The sequence below is a fragment of the Manacus vitellinus genome, unplaced genomic scaffold (genome assembly GCF_001715985.3).
Source record: "Manacus vitellinus isolate BGI_N305 unplaced genomic scaffold, ASM171598v3 scaffold_6_pilon, whole genome shotgun sequence".
NCBI lineage: Eukaryota > Metazoa > Chordata > Aves > Passeriformes > Pipridae > Manacus > Manacus vitellinus.
The window spans coordinates 6,191,414-6,210,281 of NW_021940750.1; the positions used below are offsets into that span (position 1 = coordinate 6,191,414).

The following is an 18,868-nucleotide window of genomic DNA, read 5'->3' on the forward strand; positions in this document are numbered from 1 at the left end:
TAAATTTGGCCTATAGCAATGACTAGCTGCCTCTAGTTTTACAGTTAGTTTGCCCAAGCATTCCTGCTGCACAAATTTAGCAAATACAACTGGCACAGAGAATGGCAACCCAATTGTCCCTCTCCTAGAAGCATAAGAATATGTAATCATAGGGCAAAGTATGTAATTTTTGTAGTCAACCGTGACAGAACGCTATACCATATGAAAACATACATTTCAGTTTTTCACTTCTGCCCTTATACCATTACGGTATTTGGACCGATTTCACACACCTGCACTTCAGAAACCAACAGCTGCTGCCTGCTAAAACATGAACACAGGGCAGTCAAGGTGTTAGCAAGTGTTTCTCTTCAGTATCATAGATGGCGTAAAAGAAGCAAATATTTCACAAAAGTAAAAAGTATACACATACAGCACACTCTCAGTTGGGATTAATGCTTTGAAGAAGAGAAGGTTCTCTTTTTTAGGTTTACCTTAAGAAAAGGAGATTGTGTGTGTGACAGACATTAATAAATTGCTGGGTTGAAGAATGAGAAAGACCTAATCCTTCTAAGTCAGATTTCTGAGTCTATGTTGTTACAAGCTTTCAAAATTAACCTGGTTGTTACAAGCTTTCCAAATTAACCGTTGGAAGCATTATTTCTCCGCCATCAGTACAAATGTACTCTCTAGAGCGGGGTCTTCTGCATTTTGTTTTCATGGACAAAGAAGCAAATAAATGCTACTATGACATTCCAGGCAGATTAACAAAATGTGATTGAAACATTACCTGGTCCTTCTGGGCAGCAGTTTGAGTTTGTCCAGGTTGTGACAATTCTTGTCTTTCTGTTGATGTTTCAATTCTTTTTGCAACTGTGAATTCTTGAATGTCACATACTACAGCATTTCTAGGGAGAGTTGAGGTGTGTCTGCTACATGGCTTTCTCATGTTCAAGTACTGATTTAAATGAGCTACAGTGCAAGTACAGGAAAGTTCAGCAAGATCCTAAGAGCAGAATCAGCGGATTGAATCTCCTGTGTAATTAAAGACAAGCCAGGCAATGCCAAAAGACGCTTCAGTGGGCAGACAATGACCAGACCTCAACATCAATCTGCCATAGCACCTTTGTTCCAATCTTGCTTCTTTCCCAATCTGTCAGTTGTACCGCTAATGTATACTGGAGCCAGACCAAAATCCCTCTTCCATTTCTGGTACGATCCAGATTTACATATTTTAAACAAGGAAAGAAACTGAGCTACCTCTTGCCACTACAGAGTGCACAAATTTGTTCTTTTCATCTTCCAGTTAATACAGCTGGTTTGCTATTTCTTTACACACCCTTTCTGTGATCAAGTGATGATTCTGTTAGAGGCGCCAAAAGCACACAACATCCAAAAGCCATCACATTAAGTTTCTGGCTGCTCTTAACACAAGGTGAAACATCACTTTCTTTGGCTGTTACTGAGTAAATGAATTCCCAATGTATTTCCTCTTGTGTGAAGCTATTTAAGCTATTTGTATAAATGACAAGGGCTAATGACCTGATCATGAACCTTAGTGAAAATACTGCCAATGATGTGAACAAAGGCAGAGCTCGCTTTTAATTTGCCTTACATACAAGGCATAACAGTGGTAATGCTGAGAAATCTATCCAGGAAATTTTCTCCAATTCTTCTGGACTTCCCTAAAAAACTTGTTCTGCTGTGCAACGAGCAGGCAATATTTGCCACAGCACAGGACTGAGACCTGCAGGCACACAAACCACAAATATAAATTGTGATGATATTGCACTCTACTTTTACCTAATTTTACTAGAAAGATAAATAAAAGGGTCTTGGAGGAAACTAGAGCAACTGGTAGCTTATCACTGCATTTCCCCATACCACAAGGTTCTCAGATTCAGTAACAACTTCCACTCACTCATTTCTCTGCTATCTGCCACTTAAGTGTATTGTACAGGTCTCCTCAAGAGGCTGTAAAAGCTCAGTGACTACATCCAGACACCTGATTATCACCAAAAGAAGTCAATTATAGTGGCCTCTGACTATATAAAAAAACTACAATTTTGAAGAAAAAAAAGCCAGCAGCAGCCGGCTTTTCAGAACCACCATATTGTTACTTAAATTGACCTGATCTACATGTGCCAATCATTTATTGTTTAGATGAATACAGACAGAAGGGATAAGAGCAAGAGCAAATAGAATGGGAAGATTCTGAGGAGGCCACTTGGGTTTTTCTGTTCTTATGGACATGCATATGTTCTTATGGATATGCAACACAGGAACCTACTAAATCAGTTATACTTCCAGTCATTGATCCAATCATTCTGATTTGCAATATGAACATCTATTCATGCTGCCGTAGTACCAACACATGCTTGATTTTTGCTTTTTTGTAACAGAGAAAAAAAATAATCATTGCCAAAGTACTTTCTCCATTTGAATTACAATAGTAAAAAAAAATTGAAAAAAACTCAACTGAAGCTTTATAAATTAATGAGTCATTATACAAACACAATTAGGAATTGAAGTTTTGCATGCTGAATGAATATTTTATTTAGAACCAGTTTATAAAAATAAAATACAAAATAATTTGAAAACAAAACTTAAACATTGTACAAAGCCTTGATATGGTACAAATGAGAAAATAAATAATTACAACTTTATGTACAAATGACCATTACAAGGGCATTAACTCTTTATGCTCTTGGGTGCCTGAGCAAACTTAAATGAAAAGAATGGCTTAGAAGATTTCCAAAGAGGGGAGAGAACTGCAATTACTGAGTAAGAGAATTTGAAGGACTCAACATTTGTCTTCCTCAATGGTAAAAAATTACCTTGGAACTACTTTCCACTTAATTTAATCATGCTGCAGACTTTACTGTTGCGTACTTGATTTCTTATGGGGTGACAACATTGTATTTTTAATTCATACACAGATTTCATTCTCTGTGGTATTGCCCAGAGATTTTAGATTAGCAGCCATTGGTTGGCAGCTTCAAAAAGTTAGCACTTGTCTGAAGGCATTGCTGGTGATTTTATTTATTTACTAGATTGGATATTCATAGGAAAGCATTTGGAAATTGGTGTCTGTTAGCACAAGCACTGCAACTTCTCTCTGGGCTGACTCTGTAGAAAGAAAGTAAAAAAGTTGGGGAAGAATTTCCAATCTTGCTTTCTAGCCAACAAAAGCAAAGAGGATGCAGAGAAGGGTGCTTGGCAACAATCCAGATCTCCAGTCAGAGGAAAAAGATGTGAAATAGTCAAAAAAATCCCACCTCACTTTGTGTCAAACCTTTATGACCTTGCCTGCCGTGCAGCAGATATATGTTTAAAAGGATTTGAAGTCAAGCAGACCAAACTAATTACACTGCATCTTTTGGAGCAAGCTATTCTGCTGTTACTATAAGTCCTTTATGTAAAAGTTAGGTCAAAGATCAAGTGATCTCAAAACAAACATTAAATTAATTCCAGCTGAATTCCCACAGACACTTATTGATGATCAGCACTTGAGTAGCACACTTGTGGTATTGTTTTCGAAGAAACCACATCATACTCTTGGCCAAAGCAGGCTCTCAGCAGTAATACAGAAAAGTAGAGATCAAAAGGCATGTCATGTCATAATAATAACAAAAAAAATAAGTGTCTTTATCCCCCTAATCAGGGGGAAAAGCCTCAACAAAACAGGACCCTATACTAATTTTAATGAAATTTCACCTGCACAAGAACAGCAAGACTTCCCAAGGATCCAAGCTCTTAATGTAGAGGAGGAACAGAAGCAAAATACATGAATGACATATGCTAACACTTGGGTTTGTCACTGTTACTGTTAAGAAAGAATGTGTTACCATCAGTGGAGAGTAAAATCAGCCTACATGTTCAAACCTGGATGGCGAGAGTAACTGCCAAGTTAATATAATAGTCTTTGAAACAATGGACTCCTGTGAATTATTCTTTAAAAAACTAACAAAAATTTACCAAACAAAAAACCCCCTCAAAGATGAATATTTAAACATGATTATTTAAACCACATGAAAATGAGTGATAAAACTTTTTGGCATTTGGCTATGTCTTAGGATAATTCCAGACAATTATTACATAATCCAGGCTGACTTGTATATAATTTCTCTTTCACAAATGCTATATGTAGGGAAAAGGAAGACTGGCTTCCAGCAGACACCTGAGGTATTCTTGTGTGAGGTGCACGTTTATGCGATTTGCACGTATTAGCTAAAAAATGTATGACCTGTGCCTGTGTATTACATGTAGTCAAAGCACTGAACCTCACTTCCCTTTGCCGGTGGTCATGGTTATTGAAAATTGTAATAATTACAAGCAATGACATTTGAGCCAAAAGGAAAACAGCAAACAAAGCCTTCCAGTTCACTGCCTACTTGATTAGCTAAAAGAAGTAGAATAAAATTATTATGCCCTGTTCCACAAGTTTCAGAAACAGGAATCATAGAATCCTCAAGGCTGGAAAACACCTCCAAAATCCAAGTTCAACCACTAACCTAGCACTGCCATGTTCACCATCCAATGAGCATCCAAAGCTTTTACCAGTTGAAGAAAGGAATCATGGATAATTGCCATTTATATAGCTGACAGTTCTATGACCACTCCTAATAGTGGAAAAGCATACAGAGAACACACCATAGAGAATCATGGTGTTTGTCAACCTAACCAGAGCTTTGCTCACTTAAAATGACAAGACAGACATGGCTCTCATCACCTCACAGGATCAGTCCTGCATAAAAAAATTAATATATTCTAGGCCTATAATCAGAAACCTGTTTGACTTTGTGCTCTCTTTTATTCTCCTATTCCTTTTCAGAAAATTACTCTCTCATTTAACATATATATAAAAATTGGAGGCACATATCCTTAGTTTGTCACTAGACCCTTTAAAGAAATTGGAATAATCTGTTTCTTCCTACCAGAATTTATGTTTCTTAGTGTTCCATAAAAATGTCCAAATCTTTATGGAAAAATTCTGTTTACAAGAAAAAGACTATACTGTAAGTCTGGCTTTATCTACATTCGCAATGAAAAGAAAATGAAAAATGTTTTTTAGAAGCATTAGAGTCAACTGTTGCAAAATGTTACTGCAATAAGAAGGACTTACAGGAGTTTTGCCCAAGCAGGACTATAGAATCAGGCCTCGTAATATGGAAAAGACACAGACTCAGAATTAGGGCATCATTAGGAAATTGTAGTAGAGGAAGAGGAGACCAGAGTAAATCAAAGCAAAACAGGCCTCATCTCACTCTGGCAAATGAATTCCAGTAAACAGGATGGAATAGCTGACACTGTTTCTATCTATATGTATATACACACATATGTATGTATGTATATATATATTTCTATATAATATACAGTATCTATATAAGTGTATATGTAGATACACTTACGTAAAAATGTGTATTTTTATATATATATAAAATCAAAATTGTGTTTTCCCAGCTGTAGTTAATATCTTAATACTACAAATCATAGATGATAGAGCTCTTGCAAGTCTTTTTCACATGAAATATATTTCAAGCTATCTTTAAATATATAGGACCAGATTCTCCCCTGTACATCAAGACTGTTTTGTGAGGTATGCAAGAAAGCTTGATCATAAACATGCAGACTTCAAGGTAAGAATATGTCCAGATTTCCCAAGACAGGACATGGCTGGTGGCTATAATGAATGCCTTGTGTCACTCCGCAGGGGTTTGCCTCCTGTATAATTATATATAACTAGCAGTTAAGACCTCATATTGTTCCTGCCTTTGAGCAGTGAAAATTACTATGCTTATCAATCCTGCTCAAATAGTAGATAGGTGCCTAGCATCGTACAACTTGCCAGCATTGCTTTACTGTATCATACTACCTATTACTTTAGTATGGTTTTACCTAAGTAGTAACTGGCATTTGCAATTAATAAGGAGGTTAATTAATATTAATACATATTTTTAAGATTGCAACTTAGATTGATTTTATCACGCAATACTACAGCACAGAAGTCTGTGTGAAATGTCCAGTGATTTCAAGTTCTATTGAAGTTTTAAGGCTTCATGCCTCAGTTTCTCTAAAAAATGCCCCAAAGTGCTAGCTACAACACAGAAAACACCATAAAGAGGAAATGTGTGTGCAGCATCTGTATTTGCTACATGTCATGGCTCCACTGCACTGCCCTCCAAAGAAATGGAGGCTTGAAGAGGACAAAGCAACAGCTCCTTGAATTTTCTTGTTTCCCAGATAATATCCCTATGTAAGCTCCTATGCACTACACAGAGTAACTGTGATCATTTTATACTATGGAGAAAAATCTTCCCTGTCCCTGAAAATGTGCTGCGGAAACTCCTTCATAAACCATTCGTACACACTCTGCATAAGGGCCACACACATGTACACTGGTGTTTTTCTGCAGTTGCATATTCAAATATTGAAGCTTACAGAGTCCTTAATGATTACACAGGCCCTCTAGAAATATTAAGCTAATATTTATGTATGAGTTGATCAGCTGACCACTACCTAACTAGAGTAACTGATTTCTACCTTAGACTATATAGTAAGCAATTCTGTAAACTTTTGAGAGGAGGGTATCAAGCAGTAAAAAACTCAAGAAGAGCAGGTAGTTCAAAATAAGTTATTCACAATCGCTCCTCCATTCATATCTGCATGATTTTCTCCTTAAATCCTGTTGAATCCACAGCAAAAAAGCAACTGGGGATATACAGTCCTTTTACCTTTTTCTGCACCAAAAGAAGCCTGGGTCATCAATTGCAACTGATATCTTTTTCTCTGTTTTGGCATAGTTTACTATTTTTACATTGGCAAGTAGTTCAAGTACAAGTGAATTTCTACAGCATTGATTTATTTTACATAGTCATGTCTAACAATGGACAAGCCTGTACTTTGAAGACAACACAAAAAAAAACCCCAAAACTTCGGTGTTATATTCTTTCTCAGCTGCAAAGTAATTACCTGTTTCTGGATCCTGCTACACTAGAGAGAAAATATAAACACCTCAACTTCAGCATTTCAGGCAAGGATGCATAAAGTTGGTACTGACTAAAACTGACCATGTTAATGTAGGAATAAGCTTAGAAGACCATAATAAATGCTTTTCAAAAATAAGGAAAAATAATCATGGGCTGCCACACCACCTCAACAAATAATTCCAGCAGTGCCCAGGGCAAAAACATCACAATGTGTCCAAATTCTTTCTTACGGTATACCATAAGGAAATGTGGAAAACAGGAAAAAAAAAGATGAAATTTGTTGTCACATTCATCTGTTAAATATTCATTGAGTGTCTGTTCCTATATGACAAGTATTCACAATTAAGAACTCACATTATGAAATAAAAATGAGTAACCACAAGACCTACTTGTAATAAAAAATAAAAATACCTTTGAGTCTTTGTTCTTGTTCCATATGCAAATGCACACATAAAATTATAAAGAAATAAAAGCAAGCTGTAAGACAAATCATCAGCTGGTTGAGAAATTAGCAGTCCTTCAGTCTTGTACCAAGGTAAAAAGGCTATTAGAATTTGTGCATTCCAGAATTTTTTTTGGAGAAATAGAAGATTTAAGTACACAGGAACTAACAGAAAGGGAACTGTATTATTTGTGGTCCATAAATTACAAATGAAAAATGAGAAAGAATGCGTATATATAAGCATATACATATATGTATATATATAAATATTTATATTATATAATTTACCATGAGGACATGCAATTATTGGTATAGCACCTATTATACAATATAATACAAAGGAATATGACTTTCCAATGGTACAGTTTCTTCAGAAAAAGCAGGTATACCCTACCTATTGCATTCATCTGTAGTGCTTGAAACCTGAATGAAATTAAGGTTCCCCACTGTGCTACATAATGTATGGGAAACAATATACATACTCATAGTAAGAAAGGAGGAAAAAAACCAACACAGTCTGACAAAGCAAGTGAAATTCAGTGCAGCTCTAGGGCAGCTTTAATGCAGCATTAGAATGTGTTAGCTCAGAGACAAAATATTCCCTTTTTAATCCAAAGGTATTCATTTGGCAGAGGTTAAATAAAAAAGCACAGATGCTGGCTGGAGAGGCATATGACTACAGCAAGCAGATCAGTAACTGACAAGTCTCCTATGCACCCAGTGTCCCCACAACAGGAACAATCAGGGAGAGATGGCTGCATCTTTCTCAGGCTTGCATTCTTGTGTGTTATTATTCTAACCCATTATTCTTTTCTGAATATAGCAAAAGGTACCATGCCTTTTCATTCTCTACAGAGATCCTGTAGAGTACAAGAGGTTGTCCTCCAAATAAAGTTGGAATGGACTTTACTGAGTGTCAACAAAACTTGATCAAGACAACATTTGGGCAAAAAAATTACGAGAATCCAACATAAAAAATATTTCAGATTTCTTTCTATTTTGCTTTGATGACTGATATTCTCTGACTAGATATTGTAAGGGTGTTAAGTATATTTCTGTCACCTATAACCTAGTAAGTTCACAAAGTAGACAATCTCCTTATCTCTGTTTCATCTTTCATGATTTTAGAAAATAAATTATCAAAAAAAACAAATCTTGGTTGGTAGTTGTCTTTGCATGGTAGGATCTGTGGTTTAGGTGATCCATAACTAATGGAAAAAACAAAAGCCAGCAAAAATAAAGGTTCTTTTTTTCAGTTGAATTAAAGGTGAAAAAATAGGTACTTCCATTTTCTAACTTATTTTCCAACTTACATTGCATTTTCTTGTAAATCTGCAACATCCACTGAAGTGCATACATCTCTTTTCTCTCATTTCCTGGACAGGAATGCTTTTCTACCGAATGTAGAACTCCACTATGACTCCCAAAGAACTGTATCTTGCAGAACTGAGAATTAGCTTCTTGGATCCTGATTACTACTAAGCAAATTTCTAAATAATATAGATACAAAAACATTTTGGCAAATGTTAGTAATTTTTTAATGTCATCAGTGCTAAAAAGGGAGAAGGTATATGATACTTCCTTAAGTAAAAAATCTGTGCCATGATAAGATAGTGGATAAGATGAGCACTGAGTGACTCAAGAGATGAGTGCAGCTCAAAATGAAAAAAATTTATAAGGTACAAATACTCTAATCTTCTGTGTGCTTTTTTAAAACTGCAAAGCCATGCTTGAGCAGAACTTATCTCCTGAGTGATGACATCGTTTTGGGAATAATCATTTCAGGTTTTCTTACATACTCTTGAGTATGTAAGGTCTTAAATAATTAGGCCAAATCTTCTAACTAGGTAAACAAAACACATCAAGATAAATACCCTTTTTAAACACTCACCTTGAGGATATTTTTTTACTCTAAACACATTGCACCTCTTCGACTATCTAGTCATTCTTTTTCTGGCCTCTACTTCCCCTCTTGTGGATCTGCTTGCTGCCTGCTCTTAGGCAAAGCCTGGCCACTTATTTACACAGAATGATTTCTTATGAATAGTTTACAATGTTTACTTTTTTTAAAATGTGCAGATTCAACATCTTTTTTTTAATATACTTTTTTTGATTAATTTTTTTAATACACAGTACACAGACACAACATGCATCAGATTTAGGAGGAGACTTTATACCTGTTGAGGCCCAGTTCCTATCTGCTAAGTTTAGTGGTTGATTTGCTCTTTCCTGTGGGAGTCTTAGTATTTGGGGAATGGTGGAAGGAACTGCCAGACCCTTTCAGACCATTCTTGCTTGGTTTGTTGCAGCAGTGCTCTTGTTGGCAAGATCTCCTAGAAGATGAGGAGCCTGAATGGCTAGGAGGGGATTTACTCCTCCCAAGATGTGGGGATGAACTCCTCTGATCGTGATGGGATCTCCCAGCCCGGGACGGAGAAGAACTGGCAGTACGGGGTAAAGAAGAGCTCCTAGGGGAGGCACTGGGACTGCGTCGGGGGATGACAGGGCTCTTGGGTGGTGTTTTTGGACTATGTGGAGATCCTGGACTCTTAGACTGGGTAGAACTCCTTGGTCTTTGAGATCCATTCTGTAGGATTTGAGCCAGACGAGAGATAAGATCTGAGTCCGAGTTGCTACTCCCTAGGACTCTGTATCTGCGTAACCTTAAGAAGAAATGAAGAAAGATTATTTCTGTTTCCACCTATTCAAAGTTCAAATAGAAACACAGTATCACTAGAAACAAAAGGTGAGCTTGCATTGCAGAAGAGACATGTGAAGCTGAACTTTCCTGTAAGGTAGAGGTGTTTGGATCTAGGCTTTGGATTCTGTGTTGTTCAGATCAACACACTATTTATATTTACATAAACTCACTCACATAAACAGTCTCTGTGTTTACAGGATAACTGAAATTTCCTAGTGGTGCTGGAAGTAGTGCACTGAAGAGCAGTGCTTACCACCTTTTTTTCAGAGGGGTACATCCATTCCTGCACACCATCGGTACACTATTATACACAATTTTAAGGGATGACACGGCACATCACAACTTCCTTCAAATGATTTTGCACCACTGTGTCAAAATTCTTGTCCTGGGAATGTAGGCACTGAAGAAACTAGATTGTGGTTGTCTGTATATAGAAGTGCCAAAGGCGGTTTCTTTTAGTATTCACTCTGCCCTTCTTTAATTAGCTGTTTTTACTTAGCCATGATCTAAGCATAGCTAACTGACTCAATACTGGTGGCTCCAGACCCAAATACTTAAAATGCCTACATTAAGAAAAGATTAATTTTCAAGGGAGCTGGCTACAACAGATCTTATTAAAATTCCTATGGGTTTGTGAATAATCAGCAGTTCCATAAAAGTGACCCCTCTTAAAGTGTAAAGATTTAGTTATAGATTGTCAGGCTTCAAAATATTGAATACACATCTTGGTGTATAAGGTTTAAGGTGAAGCAGGGTCATTCTTGTGTAATAACTTCTCATTCATTCTTCAACAATGTGAGATTTCTCAGAGAATTGAAACCCAGTATTTTTTCAAAAATCCATTAAAGGATGGAACTTCTACAGGATTACATACAGCACAGTAACTGCAGTCTAGCTCAAATCCATTTCCAACCTGAAAACCTATTTCTATTTTCTCTGCATTACCTAGCTTCTACCCCAGGTCTAGTAGGCGGTTTTCCTGGTGGTGGCCGAGGAAAGAACTGAGATGAAGTTGAACCGGTGACTTGATCAGTGGTTGCCCAGGACACTGGCCTTGGAATCTTGCTTTTTCTAGACTGAGGACTGCTTGGAGATAAAGAGCTATCTTCATTCTGCTTGCTGAAATGAGAGTCCAGTGTCAATCTAGAAAATGAAGCTAAAACATCATCCTCAGAAAATGGTACTGGAGCAGCAGCCATTTTTTCCTCCAGTGACTTATCAGAGGCACTTGAGAGGTCACCAAGGAAAGATTTGAGCTGTCTCTTTTCCATAAGTAATTTCACCAAGTCTGTCTGATGGGCCTTTTTTAGAAGAAGCTTTTCCTTTGCTGAAACAGAAGAGGAATCTGACATTGAGTCTATCTCTTGTGCTAAAACTGGGATTCGGCTCTGCCTGAATACAAAAGGAGACTTAACTGAGTCCTTCTTGGATCGGTAAGAATTCTCATTTTCTGAAATGCAGTGGAATAACTCTCCATTTCTGGGAGAATTTTTCTCTTTTTTGTTCTCCTGCTGCAAAAAAGTAGTAAGGGCCACTTGGTGGCATTTCAAGTCTTGGCTATGGACTTCTTCTTTATCAGAATGAAAACCATTTTCCTGAACAGTTGCTATTTTGTTTGCCTGTTTATTAACATGTGCGTTAGTAATTCTTGAGGGAGACAATTCTGATGCTTTAGGTGCTATTGACTTCATACCCTCATCTTGATTTGGCACCAAACAGACGGGCCTTGGCTTTGATTCTTCAGCAGCTTCAGTATTTGTTAGAGGTTCTTCCTCTGCAGATTTTGAGTTTCCTGGCAAAGAAGAATTCTGCTCTTTGCTTAGCATTTCAATGCCATCCTCAGAAATCACTGGAAGCCTTTCTTCCTCAGTCTCCCCTAAAGGAATATTTTCAAGTTCATTCTCTTCCTGTATCCCACTGTGTTGTTCAAGTAGGTCCTTTTGGCCACAGTCCAGGACATTCACACTTTCTTTGACAAGTCCTTCTCTATCAAGCACCTCTTGGCTGATATTAAGTACCAAATCTGGTCTGCTGGCACAAGCTGGAATTGCATCTTCTGTCACAACCAAACCTGGTAAACTTTCCTTTGGAGAGGAAAGTTCCACAGTGTGTTCCACAGACTGACCATCCTGCTCCCTTCTCTCCAGCTGGTGGCCATAGTGAAAGCTCTCCGAAGCAGACTGTGTGGATGCCACTGAAGGTCTGGGTATTGTTATCTGCATTGGAAAATTAAAGAAAAAGATAAGGAACTTGGCAATGTTATATGGATAACACTCTTTAAATAAAGAGTGTTGTTTAAATCAAAATGCTTTTGATTCCACATCAAGATACATTACATAATGATTCCTATAAATTGCAATGTTCAAATAATACCTAACTTCATAACATACACGTAGATAATTAGAAAAAAAAAAGTCAATCATCCCATTACAGAAATATGTAACAGGTAAAAACAAGCATAATGTCAGTAAAAAGTGCTGCAATTACCAAGTAAGCCCCCTGGAAATGAGATCCAACCAAACAGGTAGGTTTTTTATTTATTTTACATTAGTTTGAATACTCTTAGAATAAGTTGTATATAAATGTAAGATCTTTAACAAGTACACAACAATATTTTTGGACAAGTGCAGAAGACAACACCATGATGTTTAGATTCAGAAATTCCATACCCATAATACCTACATTTTTGTCCAGAAAAAACTTTCTGAGTACCTCAATTTTAGTTATTACTTTCCCTACTGAAGCTTATGCCTAGTTTTAACTAAGCAACCTCATAAGGATATTTCCTTACCTAAGGTCATTAAGAGATTTACAAACTAAATATTCACACATCTAAATCCCCTAATGGGTCTAATCCAACAGATACGCATAAAGTGTTCCTAGAACTTCTATACTTTACTGAGTCAGAAACCCTTTAAAAAACAGTTGGTTATGATGAGTGCTGTCTCTAGTACACAGCTTAATTGTTAGAGCACATGTCCAGGAAATGGAAAACCTGCATTCATGTCTCTCCCCACTTGAGGGACATAAGTCCACTTCCCCTCGTGCCCATCAAGTAGGAATGGAGTTGCTCTTCACCTTTCCCATTGAAGACAGGCCACTGCACAGACAGAAATGCAAGAGTCATAAGGTCAGAGTGTGAGAGAGCACATACAAAAGGGAAAGGAGTTTTATCTCTGTGGACATGGAAGGAATGCACTCTCATGTGAAGAGGAATCCCAGATTCTGGTTTATACATATTATATGGGGTCATTTGGTATAAAGAGTATAAAAAAAATCAAGAGGCTACCCGTAGATCTTCCTCTACATGGACAAAGAGTTCAGCTCCTTTTTAATTTCTATTCTTTATCCTCAAAAATTTGACACATTTTGAGTGTGTATTCAACAGAAAGTTGAGTCTGGAAAAACTGGAGTCTGGGTTTGGTTAAAAACACTTTCTTGATTCAATAATGGTAGAAGACACAACTAGTGGTAGTCTATTTCTAGTGTTGCTAGGATTCTGCTCTGTTAGAAGACATTCCACTTTGTTGCAGAAATTATACATGCTACTGAGCTTAATGGGCTTTTGTTAGAGATAGTACCTTGCTACTACTGAGTGGCAGAAACCAAGTTCATCTGTCAGGACCCATGTATTGGGCTTGCATGGCCAGGTTTTGACAGTAGGAGGGCTACAGGGGTGGTTTCTGTGAGAAGCTTCTGGAAGCTTCCCCCATGTCCAACAGAGCCAATGTCAGACAGCTCTGAGACAGACCCACCACTGGCCAAGGCTGGGCCAATCAGAAATGGTGGTAACACCTCTGTGATAATATACTTAAGAAGAAAAAAAAAAAAAGTTATTGCACAGATTTGCAACCAGAGAAGAGCAGAGTGAGAACATGGGAACAACAAAGTATACACCAAGGTCAGCGAAGAAGGAGGGGCAGGAGATGCTCCAGGCACCGGAGCTGAGGTTCCCCTGCAGCCCATGGTGCAGCCCACGTTGGAGCAGCTGTGTCCCTGCAGCCCATGGGGGATCACAGGGATACAGAGATCCACCTGTAGCCTGTGGAGGAGACCCGCGCTGGAGCAGGCACCTGGCAGGAACCTGCTGACCAGTGGGGAGAAGAACTCATGATGGAGAAAGTTTTCCTGATAGGACTCATGACCCTGTGGGGGACACACATTGGAGCAGGCTGTGCCTGAAGAACTGTATCCCATGGAAGAGTGATCCACCCTGGAGCAGTTAATGGAGAACTGTTGCCTGTGGGATGGACTCAGGTTAGAGAAGTTCATGAAGGACTGTCTCCCATGGGAGGGACCCCACGCTGGAACAGGGGAAGGACTCTTCTCCCTGAGCAGCAGCAGGAACAACCTGTGATGAACTGATCATAACCCCCATTCCCCAACTCCCTGCACCATTGGGGGGGCAGGAGGCAGAGCCTGGGAAGGAAGGAGGGGTGATGGGAAGGTGTTTTTAAGATTTATTTTATTTCTCATTATCCTGCTCTGATTCTGCCAGTAACACATTCAATTAATATCCTCATTTCAAGTCTGTTTTGCTCGTGATGGTATTTGGTGAGAGATCTCTCCTGGACCTTATTTCAAACCATGAACCCTTTGTTATATTTCCTCTCTCCTGTCCAGTTGCAGAGGAAAGTGATAGAGCAGCTTTGGTGGGTGCATAACAATTTATACTGTGTACTCAACGTTTACAAATACAGAACAACTCTCCAAAATAAGAAATGAGAACTGACAGTGAAGGAGATATCCTCAGATCTCCCATGAGTGTATAATAGCTTCATCCACACTTACTGATTTCTGTGGGATTTTTGCATTTTCTTCGTATTTCTATATAACAAAATTTCCATCATTATAGGTGCATATTTACCACAATAAAACACAAATATTGAATAGATATTATAACAGCACATTAGAACAAAACATGAAACATGAATCACAGGCATAAAGCTGAATTAAAGAGAGGATAATTATTTCTGTTAAAGAAATTACTTCTATACCATATAATGTATTCCAAACCTCTCTAATTCATCTAATGAAGTTTTTGGACCCTAACTGAAAAATGGGGAATCATAGTTTTGAGAAATTTGGAATGATTAGCTGTTAGGCTACAGAAAGTCATATTTTTCACCAGGGAGGAGAAAAGAGAAAAAAAGAGTAGAATGGTAAGATAACTGAATACTTGCTTCCCTAAGGTGTTTGTAGCCCCAAGTTGAGACTGATAGAAATAGAGGGCAGGACCCCAAACCAAACTCAAAAAAACCCCATTGAGAACTGCAGCAAGAGTCTACTTTTTGTCTCTCTGATGATTTCTTTGCAAGTTTGGGCCAATACAGTCATCCATGTTTGCTGAATTAAAATGGTACATTAAGAAACAATGTGCAGTTACTTAGTTTTGGCAAAACAGTCCTCCTCATCTCTTATTCTCAGTCCAGGTTCTTTCCTCTGAAAGAAATACTTTTGAGTTTGAGAAGGCTTTCTTACTTCAAAAGCTTTCTTTTGAAAGAATCCAAGAACATCAGTTCAGCTACAGAAAAAACAGAGGAAGTAGAATTTTTTTTTTCAAAGCACCTTTCCATGATTAGGTCATTTAGTACCTAAATCTTGAGCATGAAACAAAAATACTTTAGCAAGAACTCTGCAAACAGATAACACTGAAGAAAAAAAAAAACCAAGAAAAAAGGTCTAGGAAACAGGACAAGTGTTCCATAGGTATCCATACATCTGTAGGCAGTTGCTCTAAGATAACACATCTCCAAGTTGAAGGACTCATCTTACACTGAATGACTTACTTTCATACGACAGAGGAAGTTATCTTGGCCTGTCAGACAAAAATCATCAGCTCTCTCAGAAATTGTGATCTAAAAGCTCACTATGGTAGTTTATAACACCTATTATTGTAATTCTCATATTTCAACAGGAGTTATGTGATACAACAGATGACTGAAAATGGCTGAGACAACATGAGGAACAATGAATTTGAAGTTCTCCTTTCACTTCAAAATATTTGAATGAAACTATTACCACCACACTCTTGAATCTTTTGGTCTTCCCTAAATTATTTCTTAATTCCTTTCTGTTTTCTCAAATTTGCATTGAACTGAGCTGAGAAATTATACTGCATTTTCTTCAAGAAACTTTACAGGACAGCGAGTGGGATGTTAAGATGGAAAAAGAACAAAACAACAAATACCTCTCAGACATCCTTTATGACATCTGATAAACTTGCCTCCTTTTAAAACTTTGAGAGGCTGCAAAAGCAAGGGATAGACCTGCATGAATGCCTCTGTGTATGTATGCAGCGAATTGCAGAGGAATGGAATACTGAGTTTAGGTCTGCAAAGCTGCTAAGTCTGAAAGATTTAAAGGTGTGAATATGGATTATTGTACAATATCAGCAAGTAATCATCTGACCTTTCAGCAATAGTTTCTTCCCTCCACTCATGATGTCTGGGTATTTCCACAAGCATGTCAAGTGCTGTCAGGACTTCAGGCCTCTTGGAGACATGGTGTAGAGAGATTCATTGTTCTGCTAATCCTTTCATTATTTGTAATTTCTCACATTAATAAACCATCATCATATCACTTGGCATTCTGAAGACACTTTTCCTGACCAGTTTACTTTTCATCTTTCCTACCTTACTAAAGCTTGTGTATCCAGGGGAACAAACCTCACATATCTTTTTTTTCCTTTCCCTGCTTCTTTTTCATCTATGGTTAAACTCTATTGCCTACCAGGAGTATGACCAAGGTTAGTATGAGTCTACAACTTTGGCAATACCAAACAAAAATAACTCCCTAAATCTTTCCAGTTCACCAGCTTCCTCCTCATACTTCATGAGTTTTAATTTACTTATGTCACTTAATTTCTATTTCCATGCACAACTTTACATCTCTACAAAGAAATTTGAACTGCAGTTTGTATGAAAAGATAAAGGGCATATTAGCACACTGTCCTGTAATTTAGTGACAGTATCACTCTCACATGAGTGAAACACTACTGTGCTTACATCTCAGAAGACAGCTCACTTAGCTTACTGTTCAGAACAGACCTCCTACTTTTCAATATCTTCCCTACCTACTACTATCATTCCTACTGACTTTTTAATCTTTTGTATCCCTTACAATCCATTTCCAGATTAAATTCACTGCAGGGAAAAAGTTAAATATAATAAATTATATATTTACTAAAGTACATGGGCTGTTTCTACAAATAGACTAACATCAGGATAAACAGGAGAAATATTCGGCTGTAAGAAATATTGTTAAGGAACATCAGACTAGAGATGATTGTAAGCTTTGATACCGAATCCCTTTCAAGAGACCCACATATATGGTACTGCAAGCATTGCAGGCATTTGTAGTAACTGGTAGTCTCTAGTTAAACTTCTTTTGTTAAAATTTTCACATGTGGCAGGCCCTCATCCTAGACTAAAGAAAAGTAACATATGAAGATTTTTTTATATCTACCACGATGGTAGCAGCCTCTTGGGAAGAACCTAATTTAAACCTCACGCTGACTCAATATAGTTTCTATCAGGATAGGGAACAGGAGGCATAACAATTCTGTAAAACTTGAAATCAGAACCCTTTTGCTACAGACAAACCATGGCTTTAACCATGGCAGCAGTAAAAACACAGACTCCCTGAACAGAGAAAACCTTTTCTCTCATTTCTTTCCAGGGCACATCAATTTGATAATGTGCCATGTCTTAAAAATTAAGTTGGACAAGTATATGCATTCCTGATATTTTAAATACTAAACCAGAGTGTTAACTAGCTGAGTTCGAAGGCAATCCTAACATACGTGACACCTTCAAGCTAACGCCGCTGACAAATTTACAATTATAAAAGGACACTGTAACAAGATAGGAGCATCTTTGGGCTTTTGTTTGTTTATTTGTGGTTCTAAAAGGGATTGTTAAATGTGAAAACCAATGTAAATGTTCATTCTTTTGCTATCACAGACTAGTGAAACCTGCTAAAGTTTGTTCATAAAAAAAGGCAAAACTTACAACATTTACTCTCAGGCTCATAAACCTGAAACATCCAATATGCTTTCTTTCTCTAAATACCCCTCGAATATGTCAAGAAGCCTTACCTTATTCTTCCACAGGTCCCTGAATTCCAGTGAGATGCTTAAAAATCAGGGCAAATTTTTCAATGCAGATTAGTATACTATTTCACATTTTGGATATGAATATGAGTGTGATGGTTTGCATTTCCATAACATCTTGTGTGGGAAGATTTCAGAGCATTTTGTAAACAATAATATAACTAAAAATACTTTTTTTAATGTTTCAACAAGGTAGAAATTCAAGAGGAAAGAAAATATTTGTGCCAACTAATTCAAATTGTTCAATCTGAGAGACATAGATTATGCTCCCCTAACATACTGAATAACTGCAAAATCATTAGATTAAAATTAGCCCCCTTGTACATGTCTCATTAAGCACACTGAAAAAAGAAAACATGTTTGAATGACAGACAAAACTGGAATCCACCTTTGTTAAGGGCTGAATCGTATTACAGGGTAGCCAGTTTAGAAGTATTCTGCATGGCTGCCTTGGCTAGAAGAGGTGTTCTCTATCTTCCTGTAGAACTAGAGCTGTGAAACCATAAATACCAAAATCTGAGGTCACTGATTTTGATGGTTTCTCAAGATACAGTTACACATTTAGCATTATGTGTAATTAAACAGCCCTGGCCAGTACTTGCTGTACTTGCATCACCTTTACTGCTGACCTCAAACAACACTCT

At 37.5% G+C, this 18,868-nt stretch overlaps 1 protein-coding gene across 5 annotated transcripts in view; it reads right to left on the reverse strand.

Annotated features, from left to right (window-relative positions):
• Window positions 1-2,510: 2,510 nt before the first annotated feature.
• The window catches only part of TTBK2 (tau tubulin kinase 2), a 62,029-nt gene continuing 45,671 nt past the window's right edge, over window positions 2,511-18,868 (reverse strand). For all 5 annotated transcript variants that reach the window (XM_018082773.2, XM_018082774.2, XM_018082776.2 and 2 more), the window contains 2 exons: window positions 11,057-12,327; window positions 2,511-10,073 (listed from right to left, as the gene is read on the reverse strand). In XM_018082773.2, the coding sequence (XP_017938262.1) occupies window positions 9,605-10,073; window positions 11,057-12,327 (1,740 nt within the window). In that variant the 3' untranslated portion in view covers window positions 2,511-9,604. The remainder of the gene's footprint in view (window positions 10,074-11,056; window positions 12,328-18,868) is intronic.